At 40.4% G+C, this 18,492-nt stretch overlaps 2 protein-coding genes across 3 annotated transcripts in view; one reads left to right on the top strand and one right to left on the bottom strand.

Moving 5' to 3' along the window:
• Window positions 1-268: 268 nt before the first annotated feature.
• On the bottom strand, window positions 269-10,496 carry tdrd1 (tudor domain containing 1). Its single transcript, XM_087179238.1, has 25 exons — window positions 10,334-10,496; window positions 10,103-10,140; window positions 9,943-10,003; window positions 8,879-8,993; window positions 8,687-8,753; window positions 8,486-8,569; window positions 8,204-8,383; window positions 7,951-8,094; window positions 7,619-7,784; window positions 7,431-7,514; window positions 7,098-7,274; window positions 6,910-7,017; window positions 6,312-6,482; window positions 5,689-5,949; window positions 5,413-5,544; window positions 4,834-4,941; window positions 4,406-4,573; window positions 3,824-4,174; window positions 3,621-3,737; window positions 3,391-3,519; window positions 2,102-2,269; window positions 1,556-1,969; window positions 1,183-1,248; window positions 983-1,026; window positions 269-792 (listed from the first exon to the last, which is right to left on the bottom strand). Exons 1-25 carry the CDS (start codon window positions 10,491-10,493, stop codon window positions 721-723), a joined length of 3,585 nt encoding a protein of 1,194 aa, XP_087035364.1. The 5' UTR covers window positions 10,494-10,496; the 3' UTR covers window positions 269-720.
• A 1,681-nt stretch (window positions 10,497-12,177) lies between these two features.
• ccdc186 (coiled-coil domain-containing protein 186) overlaps window positions 12,178-18,492 on the top strand; it is a 28,323-nt gene continuing 22,008 nt past the window's right edge. For both annotated transcript variants that reach the window (XM_087179228.1, XM_023426060.2), the window contains exons 1-4: window positions 12,178-12,315; window positions 13,946-14,948; window positions 15,405-15,531; window positions 17,025-17,153. In XM_087179228.1, the coding sequence (XP_087035354.1) occupies window positions 13,966-14,948; window positions 15,405-15,531; window positions 17,025-17,153 (1,239 nt within the window). In that variant the 5' untranslated portion in view covers window positions 12,178-12,315; window positions 13,946-13,965. The remainder of the gene's footprint in view (window positions 12,316-13,945; window positions 14,949-15,404; window positions 15,532-17,024; window positions 17,154-18,492) is intronic.

The raw sequence follows: 18,492 nt of genomic DNA, 5'->3' as shown, positions 1-18,492 counted from the left end.
GGTGGCGTCTAATTTGTCCTCGTTTCATTATCCCACACAGGGCAAGTATGGAGACAGGGGAGGGGCCGAGACGCACTATAAATGTTTCCTCTTACCTTTGTACTCACATAAGCTGTTCCTCTTCTCCATGAAGAAAAAATACTCCTCACACCTCCACTGTGTAACTGCAGGCATAAAGTTAAGTTCTCACATTGGATGCTTCTGCTTTACTGTCGAAAGCCACAGGAATTGTGTAGTCAAAATAAAATCACTTCCATTCATCCATTCATTTGGTCTTTTTCATCAAAGAACTTTTATGTCAAGACTGAAACACATGTCAAACATAAATCAATCAGGCTGAACATCCCACCTGAGCAGGTGATTAGGACTGAACAAAGGAACAGATGGCAGCACAGCATGCGCTACAGCACTCTTACAGGAGACAAATACACACTTGGATAATTGAAGTTGAACATCTTGTGTTGCTGATATTTCTGCCAACTTTTATGCATGAGGTTTCAGAAAACCTCCAAAAATATTAAAGCCTAAAAAAAGGTAACTAGAATATAACTACAGATTAAAAACAGAAATGTCCTGAAAAGAATGCATGGTATCAATGATAAAGACGCAAAATTAAAATTAAAAGCAAGAGGGTAATTTTTACAGTGTCTTCAACAAAAACGCAACCTTGATTTCAACAAGTTGGCAAACAGGATTGTAAAGTTAGGCATGTGATGAATCTTATTTAGACTCTCCAACTAACAGCTTGATGAGAGTGAGCTGCAGCTGCATCAGCTTTTCCAGTTGATCAATCTGTGAAAGGCAAGAGAATACACTATTATAGATGTTTTCCATTTGCACTTCTTAATTTCTTCTTTCACATAAGAATTGATGTGCAAGTTGGCAATTAACACCTAGATATACACACACCAAAAAATGCCTTATCAAATAAAATAACACAAGTTCAAAGATGCTTTCCAAAAACTGTAAAACAAGCTCTGACCTTAGTCTTCAGGCTCAGACAGCAGCAGTGCGAAGTCTGAGGAGCTGGGATTCAAATAGAAAGGCAGGTAAATACCCTACCGTCTTGAAACAGTCAAACAATTGTAGCAGGACAAAGCCTGAGGGTTGATCATTAATAATTAAATAACATTTAAAAATGGGCAGTTACAGATCATGTTCTTACATTTACAGCTTACATACCTTTAGTTTCTGCATTAACTGTGCATGGTGGCTCCATTTGTGCAATAATCTTCTGCACTGGATCGACTGAAAGACAAAATATTGCTGCTGCTTGATTTCAGCATTTACAGTAATATAGTTTTTTTTTTTTACATTTACTAGATTAATCAATGATAAAAAATAATTACTTGTTTGCTTTGGGAATTCAGTTCTTTAAGCAAAGCAATATGATGCATAGATTGTAACAATATCAAAAAATGCCTGGTTTTCCAGGATATTTTCTTGAATGTATTAAACAGTAAGAATTTGCAACCAAATAAAAGTAAATAAAAAAAAAAATAGATAAATTAAAAAAAAAAAAAAAATCACACTTTGAAATTGTGACTTCACTAACCAATGACAGACTCTGCAGAAATGTTTTTATTCTGCTGGGGAGTCCAGGGTGTTGGCTCAGTTATGATTAGGTCTGTGGTAGCTGTTTCATGTTCCAGCTCCTTTTGGGTTTCAGGTATCGACTTGGGCTGTGGGCAGTCAGGTGCAGCTGTTGTGCTGGCAGTAGGTGTGCTGCTATCAGTTTGGTCAGCCCTCTGGCAGGTGGGTGGGCAAGAATTACTCTTGGTCCGGACCTGTAGTGAATCCACTATCATGGCAGTGAGGTCCCCCCCTCCCTTCTCAGTGGGCAGAGTGAGTGAGAGCATGTTAGCAGAGCCATCGAAGGCCTGGACAGTGCCCAGGACACCATTCAACAGGATAGTTTGAAACATCTGCTGCACTTCCTCTGGCCATTCAGCGGGAAAGTGCTCCTTACCTAGGAATGGAGAAGGAGCAGAGGGGTATATCAGGGAGTAAATTGCCACAGCCCAGAGCAATCACAAAGAGCACTTGTGGCCCAGTTTGAAATTCATTTCAGAAAGACGGAAAAATAGCCCTATTGCCTTACCAGTGAGGGTGCAGCGAGTGATCTGAAAGGGGAGCTCCAGCAGTTGTTTGGGGATGGGCAAGATTCGAGAGAATGGCACCTTTTCAGTGTTGCAGTAATCTGCATAGACTACACTCATCTCACTCTCACCGACTTCCAGGACCACTGCACGGTACCAGTTATTGTCGGCTGAAGAAAAAAAAAGTGTTTAATATTTTGGTCTCTTTTTGAGCACAAACAGAGGCTTAGAATTAATATATTGGTTTACAAAGTCACAGCCTCCAGAAGGTGCCTGCGTGATCACTGTAATATGTTAATTCAACTTTTTATTACAAATGGGTACATCTTAAAAACTGTATGGAAAATTGTATGGAAATTTGTTAAGTTGTCAATAATCAGTATTTGCTGCTCATTAGGACAGAGCCAAAAAAGTCCTAAATGCATCCTTTAAGAAACACAGCTGCCCTTAAAAACTGCTGAGCTCTTACCAGCTAAGACTGTACAGAAGAGCACTGAAAAGTCCATTAAATCGAACCCTGTTGTTAGTCGAGCTGTGGAATGTATGCCAAGGCATAGTCTCTTACTTGTATACTGTGTTTAAAGAAGAGCCGCTCCTGTGCTCGACTGAGCACACGCTGTGTAATTATATCTACTAGCAGACACCAAATTACCTGTTTAGGTCTGCAGGGGCAACAACCACAGGTGGGGTCTCAAGAATCGCCAGAGAGCAAACATAAAAAGTGGATGGAAGAATAAGAGATGAGATTTGATAGCGACTGATTAAGTTGAGGGCCTCTGAGTGGAAACAGCTCAATGATGGTTCAGGTGGTCTGTCCTCATGGGGTCTCTTCATGTGTGGGAATCACACTGCCTGGGTGACGGGGTTTTCCCCTGCCGACAGTATTTATCAAACTCTGGATGCAATTTCCTCATAAACCACCGTGCGCTGTGAAAACTAATCCACCTTGGAGTCTAGATATCTCAGTATGATGTTCAAACATCAATATTGTCAGCTTTTGTGCTTGCTGGATTTTAAGTTGCATTTTTTACTTCCTATTGATGATCTCTTGTAAAACCACTGCTTAAGATCATGTAAGGATGAAACTTGCTCACATAGTCATCCATTTGTAATTTACCTGTATTAAGGAGTCATGGCAATGATTTAAAACCATTGGGCTCATATTACAGTTTGGGAAGGCACCTTATTTTTATCTCAAGATGTGATAGAAAGCGCAAACAGATTAAAATTTAACTCTGGACTTATTCTTTTATAATGTATATATTTAATGAATAATATAAGTGTTTGTCACCAGAGAACTGGGCACAGCAGGCAGCCCCAGGAACTGGTCTACTCAGGATAGCAGAGGATAAAGAGGCCTGGTTGTTGCTGCAGTAGGCAGCCACCTGCATCATCAACTCCTGAAGCTTCTGCTGATCTACTGAATACAAACACACAGCAACTACATCAGAAAGGAGTATCAAATTTTCACCATTTGTGCATGTATTCATGACAGATAGGGACCTAAATGGGTGTTCTTACCCTGGCTGGGACCAAGCACGTAGAAGAGGGAAGGACTAGTGACGGCTGCAACGTACGGCTTAAAGGTCTCACTGGGAGGCAACTCCACTGCCTTCCAGTCTACTGGGAAAGATGGGACTGAAAAAAGATTACATCATTATTTCGATCAGGATCCTAAAATCAACCACGTGCATCTCATCTTGAAGATAGACGCTCTAGCTGACCTTCTGATGGCAATGCGGTCCGGCATTCAGTTGGTGTCTCTTTGGAAGTGGCTCCGGTCTGGTTGGAGTCTTGTGCATGTGTTTGATTGTTCTCATTTTCCTTTGTGCTCTCTTGGGATTTGGCTGCAGAGCCTGTGGTTGCACGCGTCTCTTTATGAATCTCCCCAGGAACTTTGGCTAGTTGCTCAGAAATTAGGGCAGCAGCCACATTCTGCCCTCTGCTCTCCAGCTCCACACAATAGCCCTGTTTAGTGACAGAAAGGACACGTGCAGAGAGCTGCTCGCCATCCACCAGAGCCTGGAACCAAAGCAGGGCTTCACTGCTCCACTCTGAACCCAGGGGCTCCACACCTGAATCCAACACAGAAGAAATATTCTCAAACGAAAAAAAAAAAACATGAATATATGAAAAATGCTACATTTTGATGTCATGTGAGAAATGAAGAAAACTGTGAGAGTGTTTTGGCTACTAAATAAGAAAACAATAACTTTTTTTTTACAATTTCATATTTACCGGAATAAAACTTTTGAATTCTCCATTCTTCTATCTCTCTCTCTCTCTCTCATACACACACACACTACCTGAGAGCCAGCAGCAAACTGCCTGAAAGGGTAGAGTCAGGAGTCGGGGTGTAATGGATCTAAGATGGTGCTTTTCTACTTTCATGTTGAAACCATAGTCCACAATGTTTACAGCCACCCGGTTCTCACACAGTTCCTTCACCAAAGCCCGATACCACGCTCCATCACCTGGGGACCAAAAAGCCCATTATATACCTCAAATCAAAAAAAAAAAAAACACAATCTGGTCCAAGAAAATAATCTTATGTCAATCAAAACAGAAGCCAATTGACATACTAGATGAAACACTTGAAACATGATATCTTTTAGCAATTCTACTTTATTTTCACAACTTTTAATAAAAACATAATTGATGCAGTTGCATATGCCAATAAGTCATGCTTGCCGACAGTGTTTATCACAACTAGTAGCACAGTAGACAAACTCACCAGGATACATGGCACAACAGGGCTCTTCCACTTTGGGCTCAAAAGGTGAGTTATCTGCCTCACAATGCTGCTTCAACTCAGCCCCAAGCTCTATCAGCCGCTGATGGTCTGATAAACACAGTCAGACACATTAAATAAACTGTTCAAGTTGCATGAGGAAAAGATCACATCTAAGTAATAAGAACATAAATAAAACTATTAAGTCCTATGTAGACATCTGAAATGATTATAACCTTGGTGTAATATCATAGACACTGCAGCATTTCCAATACCTTTTCAAGTTAATGCATCATTCTGGAGGGGCAACAACAAATGAAATACTTGTAACAATCTACAGCACTAGTGGCCAAACAATCTGAATGATTGTGTACATAAAATATATGACAAAAGACAAAAGGAGCCGTACTGTACGCCACTGATGATTAACTGTAATATAGATGATTAAACTAGATTAACATCCTCTAAAATGTGATGGTGATATTGAAAAAATAAGTATTTGTATCGGCACTCAATACCCTATACTGAGCTTAATAAGCTGTCAAAAACCAATAATGTTCTAAGCTGCAGAAGCAACAGTACCTGTAGGATTGTCAATGCGGCAGTAGAACTCTCCAGGGTTCTCCACCACACTGGCTAGCAGTGCCACTGTCTGGCCGTCACAGGGAATCTCAGCAAAAGACCACACCAGAGGCTCACCTGCTGGGGTAGGCACTGAAGAGCACGTCATCACAATAAAGATGCATCATATACAGGCCCAATTAGTTATAAACCATAAAATATACATTGTGCTTTCAAACAAAGTTAGAAAATCCTCAAAATATAAACTTTGTGAGATTAACTTCAGACACTTCTCACCTTGTGGTTCAGCAGCAGGAGTTACTGTCTGGTCAACCTGCTGGTCACTACTGGTAGGAACAGCAGCGGGTCTAGCGTAATCAGCAGAAATCAGCAGCTCGGCTACATTGGCCTGAGGGTCGCTGCCCTCATCAATCATGGCCACCAAAACCTTGCCCTCATGAGCTCCCTGGATCTCAATGCGCAGTATTCTGTTGGATACTCTTCGCTGCAGGGCCAACAGGCAGTCTTCTGACCACCTCTCCCCAACAGGCTGCACCCCTGGAAAAGACCAAATAAACATCTGAGTGGGGGTGAGAGACAATGGACTTAAAGTGTATGTTGTATCTAATATGGCATTTCAATTTACCAAACAAAGTTTACACCAATATCTCTAGCAATATGCAAAACCAGTTATTGTAGAATATAGTCAAATATATCCCTTTTTGAAAATTTGAACAATTTCAGGGGCATTAAAAATAGATTTACCCTACAAAAAGGGCATGTCAAAGTATGGGTAAAGATGTTTTCCAAAACTTTAACCTGCAGGCTTGTTACTCAATATAGAGCCATCAAATACATAGTGAAAAACAGTTTAGTAACTTTTGAACCGCTAGAAATTTTCTGCACTGTTAAGACACTACCTGCTAGACCACAAGGCATAGCCTGCATTGGCAGGGCCAGTAATGAAGTGGTGATAGGCCGCAGGTGACCCAAATCCACCTCCTCGGAGTTGCCAAAATCAAGGTAGCCAACACAGACGCGTTCCTCTGATGAATAAGCCAGAACTTTGGCCCTGTACCACTGCTTGTCCTCTGGAAGAAACAAACAGAGGTCAAAGTATAGTAGTACCAATGGAAACTACTATTTTGATACAATACTGCATGACACCATGTTTTAAGGGCTGAATGTAGACATGTTTTAAAATCAGAGGCAATGCAATCATATTTAATCAGTAAATTGGTGAGATAGAGAACATTGCAGGCTCAAGGCATTTTGAAATCATTAAAACAGATTTATAAAGGAATACACTAGGAATACAGATATAAATCTTAACTCAACTGAAACCTGGTTGAAATGTCAACAGTTTTGTCATGCATTAACTTGTTTAGTTACAGTACTCATACAGTGCGTCTTTGGTAAATGGCTTAACCAATTCAGCATTTTCTTATTACACCAACTCTCTCATACTGCAATATGTTCAAGGTTGATTTATTTTAAATATGTACATATGTTTTGTACCTGAGAACTTGGAACAGCAAACAGTACCAGGTGCTGGTCTGAAGTTCTGGGGGGCTGGGACACGACAGCAGTGTTCCCTCAGGTTCAACTGCAACTCCTGAATCACTCCTGTAAAGCAATAGCTCTCAAGTTTGAGACACATGTTGCAAAGGTTTAAGTTGAATGCACCAGAAAAAAATGCTACTTACCAGCATTTTCCACCTTCTGTACGATAATTTCACTGGGTGATTGGAAGTGGGTGACCACAACAGAGAAGGAGTCCCCCACTGCCTGTGTCAGAGGCTCTGGAGGCTGAGCCCAGGTGTTGTCATCTTTCCCACTGGAGTGACGCTTAAAATTTTCCAATGATACACTCATCATGGCGCCTGATGCAGATCAAATAGACACTGAAAATCTTCTTACAAGTTACAAGAAGATTCTTCTCACAACTTCTTACCTGTTCCTTGTGTCTGAGCCCTGGTCTATTGACTGATTTGAGACGGCGTGGGCTAGTAAATATGAAACCAGCTTTTTTAACTTACGTATTTCTTGTTTAGTCGGTGTTGCATTGACTATTTCCTTTGTGGCATAACCATGCTCAAGGAGGAATGTGCTCAATTGCTTTCCTAAAAGAAACAGGGAGACTTATTGACTCTGAATTTAATCCTTCACCTGTGCATCCCCGTCAGTAATTACACTTATCACAAACGGATCATATTATATAACCTACCCATGGAAAGCAGGATATCCACAACATGGATGCGACCATTCTCCAGTGTTTCTATCAGCTTAACAGTCACAGTCTTGCCAGCCACCAGCTGTCTGACTGCAATACAGCATTCGCCTGTCCAGTTGCCATCCAGTGGCACCACCCCAGCGATTCTGCACTCCATTGCCTGAACATAACAGATTCAAGTGCAACTGTCATCATGCCAACTGTACATAATTAATTTTCATATGACAAAAATATTTTGATACTCACCATTACCACATTAAATGCTTAGGAAAATGCTACTAAAAATGTTGCTACAACTACTTTAAGTGGTGTGAATATGCACTCACACATGGACAAGATCGCTGGATATTAGCAGCCAGGGGTCTAATCCTATCCACAGGGACATCCTCTTCATTGCCAAAGTCAATATAAAGGATATTAGCAGTCTTCTGGTCAGCAGAAAAGGTTTGGACCAGGCCTCTGTACCAGTTCTACACATAAAAATTGAGGCAAACACAAGTGACACAGTCAAGGACTCAGCCAATGTGAATACTAAATCTTGTGACTCTTGTTAAATTGCTTGAGAAGGCTTCTGCTCACCAGATCACAGGAAAACTGTACTCCACAAACCTCCCCGACACAGGGTACGTATGTTGTTGCTGAAGAGCAGCTGTAAGTTTTCTGAAGCTCTGTGCTGATGCCATGCAGAGCTTCTAGCATCTCAGGGCTTTGGGCTAGGAGGAAAAACCTGCCAGGGCTGTATAACTCTACAATGGATGCCTAGAAACCAAACACAATTATAAAAACAAATTCTGCATTTTAATACTTAATAACAGAAACAAGCTCAGTCTTTACAGTTGAGACGAACTGGGTGGGGTGTACCTGGATGTCTGTTCCCTGAATCATTTTAGTCATTTGCAAGTCTTTCAAATAGACCCTTTGGAGGCTGGATGTATCTGCTGCAGGCTTCAACAAACAGAGGTAAAACAAAGATAAAGAGCACTGTACTTTTAGATAATTTCAAATCATGCAACTGCAGAGCTTGAAAACGTTACTTGCATGACATCAAAGCAGTGTGATTACCTTTATCTCCAATTGGCCAGCTCTGTCTCCTGTCATTGGCAAAACTGTGGTTTCCTTTGGTTTCTCTCTTTAAATTAAGAGAAACAAGTGACTGCATTAATTATTGTACATCATTTATTGATACAACTCTGCTAATTAAGTACAAATTGACCGGTTGTGGTTAGTATTGCACCAAGAGTTGAACCAACTTACTTTGCAGGTTCTGGATCAGGAGATTTGCACATATGTCTGTGTGCTATCCAGTCTTCGGTCTGGCACAACACGGAGCAGTAAGGCGTCTTCTTGCAGCGCTTGCACCGAAGATTTCCTGTTGGTGAACACTGAAAAAATTAGACTTCACTGACATGCTGACACAAAAACAACTCATGAAATATATTGCATATTATTGCATCTAGCTCTACACACCTGCCGTGCTGCAGTCGTAGTTTTAATTTTTAACCAGTCTCTGATCTATCTATCAATCAGTCATCAGGACATACGGTAGTTAAAATCAAAATATAGCACACTCCAAGACGTGATAACATTTTATACAGTCACTTTTCCTAAATGCACATAACTGTTGTACAAGTGTGATAGTTATACATTTTTCTCAATCATTGACAAACTTCTGACCCACTTCTGTTTTATCATCATCCATTAGCCCTTTCCCATCAATACATACAAAGCATGAGAAAACGTCTTGCCATTGCTGAGATAAGAACACATGACCTAAAGGAAAATAGCTAGCAATAACAATAGTTAGAAAGGATTATGTTGTTCACATGCCTTCCATGAGCTTAGAATGTATTCATTTTAAGTTGTTTTTCAAGTATTTTTATGTCCAAACATGTCATGATATATATATTTATACAAAAATTAATTAGGTATTATCTTGACAATGCCATAATGTTAAAATAATGTGGGATCATTTTAAGTGAGGCAGAAACAGCACTTAAAAAAACCTAACTCATGCTTGCTTGCTAGTTTGAATTTCATCTATGGCTTACAGGTAGGTTGATGACTTCAGGGCCATAAGCCATAAATATCATTGATACGCGTCATCCTACAGCACATCCCTTAGATACACAACCACTGAACACACAGAGCCAAGACAATACTGAGGTACCCGAAAAAAGAGAGACATAGTCAACATAGTCTTTTCATCCATGAATTCACCTGGGGAATATCCTTTGGTTGAAAATGCAAACTTATATCGCTGGCACTCCATGGTACACTGCTGCAGGACCCTAACATACCCCTCTAAATTGTAATATTACCTTGTTGACCACAGAAGTTGCAGAAGTATACAGTCAGTGCTGGTGGTGTGGTTCCTAACATCTGTGGGCAGAGGAAAAAAATGGCATGGAGAAAAAACTTTTAATTTCAACAGGTCACACCAATTTATGATGCAGAACTGATGATGAACTTGACACATACTGTTGCTTTATCCCTGGTTATTGGTGGTTGGACAAGACCTGCAGAAAAAAGAAAAATGAATCTATTGAAATATAAAGTCTATGAACTATATAGAAGATAATACTGTCAAGTTCAAATCTTAGTTATGTTTTGCATCAGTGTAAAATTTTCCAAATGAGAAAACGACAGGCAGGTTATGTGTCCAACAATTGTTGGTGTCTGTCTTTTCTGATAAGGATGGCATTGATTTACCGTCTCCAGTGGCACCAGACGCGGGGAGCACAGGTGTTGAAAAGGGCATGATGAGATGTCTCGAAGGAGACGAAGCGGTGGCAACAGCCATAGGGCTCGATGAAGGTTTCCTCAAAGGCAGGTTAGGTCGAACCAGGTTTGGAGAAAAGGAGTGGTTCATGGCGACAGCTGTCAACATAATAAGAATGACGCTTGTCAGCTTGAGTCAGCTTGAGCATGAGAGGTGCACAAAAAGTGTCAACCAACGCTCAAACGGCTAGCTAACCTTATGTACACTTTCCGGTGAATTGACAAGTTAGCTCGCTAACTAGCTCTCAGCAAGCTAATACAAGCGACGGTATTTGAGCTTACAACAACAAAAACACAGTGTTATACTACAACACGCAACTACATATATACATACACACATATGCGAACCCAAACAAATAAATATGTATATTACAGTTTTATGTTGCGCAGTCTAAATTTTACCTGAGCGCACGTGTAGGTTGAGCAGGTAAAAGTGTTGCACATGCGCAATAGCCTCAATTGCAGACAGGTCACAAGGTCAGGATGAAATTCGCAAATACTACTGTCTCAAAGAGAAAGAGAATTCAGTTTTATTTGTCTCTACTGCTAATTATTTTTCATTAATAAAGGAATCGCTGAAAATGTTTTTGTCTGTTACACTTATAAAGGCCAAAGAAAACCACAAGCAATGCACTGAAGTGAAGGTAATGAAGGAAATAAAAGAACATTTATCTTCAAGAATTTTGTGAACTTGTGTCTTAAAAGTATTATATGGGCTCATGTTTGTAACATGTTCTTTGGACTGTTTTGGTCACACTGAGTGAGTCACGTAAAAAAAAGGCCTTTAGATATCAAAAGGCAGAATTCAGCAATTGCTGTCAATAACAAGCATGTTGCAATACATGTTGTATCATAATAACAGATATATATAATATGTGTATAATATAAAAAATTTTCTTATTTAGATTCAAGATTTTAAGGTTCTCTTGCCTTGAAATAATGTAGTTGTTTTCCAACCATAACACTATTTGTCTTAAATCTGTTGAACACACCTCTGTAATACAGGGTAGAAAGCTTTGTGGTATTAAGTGAGCTAAATATAAACGTTGTTAATTTAATTATTTTTACACAGAAGGCTCTTTGGATGGTTGAGCCTTTTACCCATCTGCAGTGCAGAAATATGGCACACTCCTGCTTAAGGCATCTACCCTCTTTGCTCATGTATTTGACCCTCTTCCTTTGGTCGTGACCCATGTCTCTCAGTGAGTGTTTGGCCACATCCTCAATCCTCGAATAGTTAAAATGATTTCTATGCCTACTTTCTTATATGAGATAATATGTATTATTATATAATAATCTCAAGGCACGATACCAGTACAAACGTAATATGTAAAATATGTTATCAAAGCACCAAAAAAAGGGCTGGGTGTCAAAGCCATACTTGTGGAGTATTAACCATAACATTGAGCACCACGAAAAAAAGTAAAGTACTAAAAGCTGGCGCACTGGCTCATTTCATTTATATATTTGTTGATTCCGTACTGAATTTTATCAAGGCAAACGTCCTAACACTCAAATCATATGTTTAAAAACAAATTCAAACACTGAAGGTTTAAACTGAACAAAATAATAATTTTGTGAAAAGTTTGGTTTTGGTATCGGTATTAAACTGGTATACCAGCTCATTTATGTTGTATCATCCAGTGCATTAATTATAGGCTGCAAGTCATAAAATAGTCACAAAACGTAAGGTGGAGGGGTGGTGTACCTGTTGACGTCACACTAACGTAATTTCTCTCTGGCCTCTCATTGGTTTATATCACCTCATCATTTCTCCTGCAGTGGCCATATTTGTTGATGTGTCATATCAAAGTGACTTGTTGGGGCTATCAGCTGGTTAGACAGCAAGCCCAAAGTTCGTCCTTACTCCAATCGCCTCTGCATTGAACTACAGTATGAGTTTTTCGCATTCGGTGGGTGAAAATACAATCATTTTTTTATTAAGCTTTGCTTATCGTGTATATTAGATGCTAGCGTTAGCACCGCTAGCTAGCTAACGCCTCTCTTATCAACGGTAGCTAGGCTAACGAAAGTAAGCAGCGGCACGATACAATATGTCACTCTGCAGTTTAGCTTCGAAGACATTTGAACCACCCATTGTTGGTATGCTGTGTTTTACCCTCAGATTGTGCTGTTTTACGTTAGAGAATGGGGTTTTCTCATGCATTGTCGTGGTTAACCAAATGGCTAGCGAGCTAAAGTCAGCATTAGGGCTTAAATGAACCGAAGTGTTAATAAAACAGCACCAAATACAAATGGAACTGTCACTAACCCGATGCCCGAACACATTAAGCCTGTATTTTAATAAAGCTGGCTACTGCTATTGCGTTTACTACTTTTAATAGCGTGATAGCATGACACCTGTCACAAGAGCATCATCACTATTGCATATGTTGTAGCTGTTATGCTTTAACTGCTTAACAGGAAAAGCTGGATTATGTCGCTGGATGTAGCTACTGAATTCCCCGGTATCATAATAGGGTGATACCAAGCACAAGGCTTTCAGGTGTTATTGTAAGACCTGCAAAATTCCCCGTTTGTGGGTAGGGTGCTGTAGTGAATATGGAGAAGATGGTGTTGGAAGAGAAAGAGGTAGGACAAATGGTGCTGCGGGGGGTTTGGATCAGGAAACAAATTGTAACAGAGTAAGGAGCCTCAGTCGCTGGATATCGTCTGTCAGGACAAAAACTCAGACCTGTATCAAAGATTACATGACTTCCAGCTATTTTTAGTCATCTCAGCAATTAATACCAGAGTAAATGCTGACAAAGCCAGGGGAATATTGCGTTACTTTTGAATGTTTGATTTCAAATGCCTAAAATAAGTGTATATAATGTAGGTGCTATCAAGAGAATCCATGTAGGTTGTAATTATTAGTTTAGTTAGTTATTATAAGTAAAAATGAGGTTGGTCATGTGTTCTGCCATGTACCAGGTTTTTTTTTTAAATGGTTTTTCATTAGGCTTCAGATTTTTCTAATGCCATATAATAATATACTTTTCCGGGACATGTGGATATTTTGTACTACATTTTGAGGATACAGGAAACGCAGACTGTGTAATAATCTTACCTATCTTAGTTGTATGACGTTCTGTACCACATGCCTAAAAGTGCAACTACTTCGCAGGTGTTGGCAGAACCACACCTCCCTGTGTGTGTGTGTGTGTGTGTGTGTGTGTGTGTGTGTGTGTGTGTGTGTGTGTGTGTGTGTGTTTGTGTGTGCGCATGCCTTTGAGTTACGTGTTCCTTTTAGTGACAGATAAACTTGCAAATCACTAGAGACATGACATGAGGAAATATGAAGTTTATTGTTATGGTTTTCCTGGCCTCGACGCAAGGCCAAGATTGTACTTAATGACCAGAAAAACACACTATGCACATGACACAGTGCTGCTGTATTGGTGACATCCCAGACTTGTGGGTTGCTCATAGGAAAACTGTTGTCACACAATGTCATGTTTGAAAACCCAAGCAGTTTATCAGTCTTTTCTCCCACTTGTCTTCCTCTCTCCCCTCTGTGTCTTCTTTGTCTATTTCTGACAGATTTAATTGAGGGAGGGGCCATGGAACAGCCTGGTCCTGCTTCAGATACACACATGATGGAAGGATCAGAGGTTGAATCTGTGTTTGAGGGATCTCCCCCTGCAAGTCAGCCCCACAACAACACAGCCAATGTAGAAAATGAGGAGCAAATATCCCACAATGGTGCTGATGAGGCAGAAAAGTACAGTCAGGCAAAAGATGAAGCACTGCCTGAAAGTGAATTAATCAAGAGTACAACAGATGTTGAGATGGACACAAAGACAGAGCCAGAAGCTCAAACATGTATTGGGAGTGAGATGGATGCTGATACCAGCTGTCATAACAATACACTTTCCACGGAAGGTGGGATTCCTTCATTTTCAAATGAGGCTGGTGGAGCTTTGGTAGCCCCAGACACCTCTTTAGATGATGTGGTAGAAAGCTCTCCCTCTGTTCTTGAAGGCACAATCGAAACCTTATTGACTTTTGATGAAGTGAAGGCTCCTCATGCCACAACTCCGAACCACAATGAGCAACCATCACTCTTGGTTACAAATTGTTCCACAGAGCCATTGCCAGCTGATGATAGTGGTTCAGCTGAGAGTCCATCATCCTCTTCCGTCCAGAGCACTTCCAAAAACTCCCCTACCGAGACCATGACCACCTCTGGGATTTCTAACGGCCCCTCGACCCCTAGCTCTGACACTGTCAGCTCCTCTCTTGCTTCCAGTCCGCAAACCGGTGCCAACATCTCAGCCCCGTCACATTCCTCGTCGAGCCCATATGACACTGATTGCAGCCGCAAGCTTATTTCCCAGATCCAGCGCTCGCTGTCACAGGAGTCACTGCTGGATGAGCTAGAGTCAGAGCTTTTGGCCTGTCAGCTGCCTGAGGGTGAAGGTGGAAGCGAGAGAAAGGGCAGCCCACCTGTCAATGGACTCCCCACAGACCAGGAGGACTGTATGTTGGTCTTTGAGAAGTGTGTGCAGTACAAGTATGCACAGCAGGAGAAAGCTATTCAGAGGTAAACTGCTATTTTGTAAGTTTAAATTGATACACTCTGGTTTTAGCTTCAGTTTAATGTGCCATTTGTAAAGTGCTTATCTTTGAAACGGGTCAGTTTAGCAAGAGATTAACCTAATTGCTATTGCTTTTCTTTTTCATTCACCTTACTTGTATTAAATCTGCTTTTTATGAAGCTGATACACAAGAATAATTGTAATTTAAAGCCTTAGCTTCTTGTTTTTTTTAGTAATAAACCACAGAATAACCCACATATGTTCCTATCCTGCTCTCTCTTCTGGCCTTAATAACAGCAGTCTAAATTCTTCAGTGGTTTGTGTGAACTTGACCTGAATTGGTATTGTGTGTGTGTGTGTGTGTGTGTGTGTGTGTGTGTGTGTGTGTGTGTGTGTGTGTGTGTGTGTGTGTGCGCGTGCGTGCGCGTGCGCGTGTGTGCGTGGTGCATTTATGTATATAGGTTGCTTGAGGAGAACAAGAGACACCAGGAGCTGATCCTGGGTATCTGTTCAGAGAAGGACAACATGAAGGAAGAGCTGAAAAAGAGGACAGAGACGGAAAAGCAGCACATGGCCACCATTAAAAAGGTTGGTTTCATCTTCTTTAGTCTGTTCATGTTGAACATGGTCATATGGCAGCGACTGTGTGCACAAGCGATGTGCTCTGTATCTGTCCCTTGGTCCAAAACAAGCATATTCGAAAATGACGGACTTTGTTCATCATTGCAGCCGCACGTCTCTTCAAGCTATTGTTAATAGATTTTTGAAAACAATGGAAGCCAACGAGGAAGTGCTCCACTGCAATGTTTTGTCTGACTTCCTGTCTGTGCTGGACATTGACCTCTGCTAATTGTAATCACAGTTGCACCTGCCATTTTGCAAATACTTACATTTTTTCAGTGCACACAGTAGTGTTAGGAGTTGTTATAACGGGATGAAGGAAAAGACTTATAACAGCAGACTACAGCGGCCTTAAAACTTATGGGAACACTGATTGCTTATTAGATTATTGGCTTAGCACCAAATAAGCGACTTTTCTTTTATTGCCTGAGTATTGACATTCAAAAATGTGCATTAATACAATATTTCCTCATCCAAGATACAGAAATTGCTCATACAACATACATTTTTTATTTGCCAAATAAACAGTTACATATGTCTAATACCTGAAATATCCCTTTTTATATTAATTTACCTTCAAAGATGCTGGAGATTTGCCAATGCTGTTTGTTGAACAATTGGAGGGCAAACCAGAGGACAAATAATGTGTAGCAGCACTGGTCACAGTGACACTCCAATTCAATTAAATGCAGAGTCTAGCCCTGTATAGCTGGCAATTAAGGAAGTCAAACAAAGCAACCTGGTGGGGAGAGGAAAAGGACACTGAGTTCTTACTGGCATTCAACAGGCCACATGCACATCAAAGGCCATATTCATTTGTATGAATCATGTGTTTCTCATTGTCATGTGTCTTTTTTGTGTGTGTGTGTGTTTCTTACCCTTTGATTTAAAAAAAGCATACCATCTAGCTGGCACTCCAAAACACAAGTGGTTTTCTATTCATTGGGTCTGGTCTAGCAACGCTGTTGCCACAGAGGGAACAATAATCAATTCATGCTTTCTTCATGACAGCATTTGTTTAAGCATTGTGCAAGCAAAAAGGTGTAGGAAGAATTTATATTACATACACTCAGTGTATGCTTGGATCCTTTTTATTTATTTTTTCCAATCTTACGTTTTGGCTTGATTATATTAAATGTCTATTACCAGTGAATTTTTCCGAAAAATTGTGAAAGTAACAGTCAGATTGACACTGATATTTCAGACAGGCAGGTAAAAGAGCTTTTCTGTCATATGTAATTATTTTAGGCTTATCTCACTAAACACATTTCTTCTTTTTCGTAAAAGTATTTGATTTTGAGGAATAGAACAAACTTCCTTCCCCTTCCTGCGTTTACCAATTAGATTTTGCCTCCAGCATTTTCTTGCTGTCTTCCTGTGTAGCAGGTTGACCTGGGTGTGGCCCGAGGTTCCATGTCGCCCTGCTAGTTGTTTACCCTTTGTATTCCCTGTTTCTGCAGTTGGAAGGCAGGGTGGAGGAGCTCCTGAAAGAACTGAAGGACTCGCGGGATAAACTAATCCACCAGGACCAGGCAGCTAAGGCTGCCCTCCAGCAGATGCAGAAGGAGATGGCCTTCCGGCTAGAACAGGTATAACTGGGACCTAAATACTCTGAGACTCCTTGATAAGCTGGTCACACAACATAGTTTTGCCACAGTCTGACCCTTATTTACATGTCTGGTCTTGTTTCATTTTAGGTTGCAACATTACCTTTTATTTTGCTGAATTAAGGCCAAGTTTGTCATTAGTCACTCTAACTCACAATGTTATTACTTAAAAAACGATCAAAATACTCATCCCAAAGGCAGTTTTTTCTAGCTTTATGGCCTATGGTAGAAAATTACACTTCCTTACAGTAATCTGATTCAATAAATAGAAATTGTAGCAGTGCAGTCTGCCATTAACCCTGTCCTGACTAGTTGAAAAAAAAGACGGGGGACATTTTGCCGAAGCTGAAGTAAAGAAGAAAAAGATTCCCTGAGCAGTTTAGGGATATGCCCATGACATAAGATGGAATGGGTTTCTCACGGTTAATGTTATTGTATTGATGTATTTATGCAGTTATGAGCTCGGGCTACAGCTCCTGTGGTCGCAGATGTCTGACTGAGCCAACAGCTTGTCAGAGAGAAATGAGCAGCAGCAAACTCAGACAGTTAATAAAGACACTTCAAACCATAATGCAGCTTCATCATCCACAATGCATACAAACATCAATACATGTGCACATACTGTGCGTGTACAAGAAAGTAGATTTTCAATACTAGAGTTGGAGACAAGAATATGTCATTTTTTTGTGTGCTGTGTTGTGCTTAATGTTTTTATTAATTGGCCCAATTTGCTGAATCAATATCTGACAAACTGCCGGCTGAGTATCTCTGTCCACAGCATCTGTAGTATCTCTATCTTTAAACTACTATATACCTATGCATCAATGTGCCACTACCAGCGAGTAACTTGTACCACCTCATAGAAAAAGAAATGTTGTATTCATGTTAGGATTAAAAATTATTGCTAAAGCTGAAATGGCTAAAATAACTGGTACTCACAGCGGGTCAAAAATACATTGTTTTTGCCACACACTGTATCCCACATCTTTGAATACGTTTGCATAAAGTTAGCACCTGAATGGTCAAGGTCTTGGCACACCAAACTCGTGTTATTGCAGATTTAATCACTTGATAAGCGAATACTGCAGGAAAGCACATTTTTCATCCAATAGTTCAGACACCTGGTAGAGTTCTTTCCACTTGACAGTTTTGTCACACTTCACAATTTTTAATTTCACCGTTCAGTGAACTGCGTGAGGTGGATCTTGAACTCAGTCGTCCCTTTCTACACTGTCACATGTATCAGTTCTCTCTTGTATTAAAGATGGTGACCCAGGTCTCATCAGCTGCCCCAGAGGTTTGAAACCTTTGCTCATTGATA

This window comes from Seriola lalandi, unplaced genomic scaffold (genome assembly GCF_002814215.2).
Source record: "Seriola lalandi dorsalis isolate HSWRI2012SDOR001 ecotype SW California unplaced genomic scaffold, Sedor1 jcf7180002054801, whole genome shotgun sequence".
NCBI classification, from domain to species: domain Eukaryota; kingdom Metazoa; phylum Chordata; class Actinopteri; order Carangiformes; family Carangidae; genus Seriola; species Seriola lalandi.
The sequence above is the reverse complement of the archived record's forward strand: the minus strand, read 5'-3'. Positions and strand labels throughout refer to the sequence as shown.

What these genes read in the sequence shown, in the direction of transcription:
- tdrd1 (XM_087179238.1), bottom strand. Translation starts at nt 10,493, where the DNA reads ATGAACCACTCCTTTTCTCCAAACCTGGTTCGACCTAACCTGCCTTTG. An exon ending in CAACTTCTGTGGTCAACAAG is followed by an intron (nt 8,994 to 9,942) that starts GTAATATTACAA and finishes GTTCACCAACAG; the next exon opens with GAAATCTTCGGTGCAAGCGC. An exon ending in CTGCTGTGCCCAGTTCTCTG is followed by an intron (nt 2,270 to 3,390) that starts GTGACAAACACT and finishes TTTTTTCTTCAG; the next exon opens with CCGACAATAACTGGTACCGT.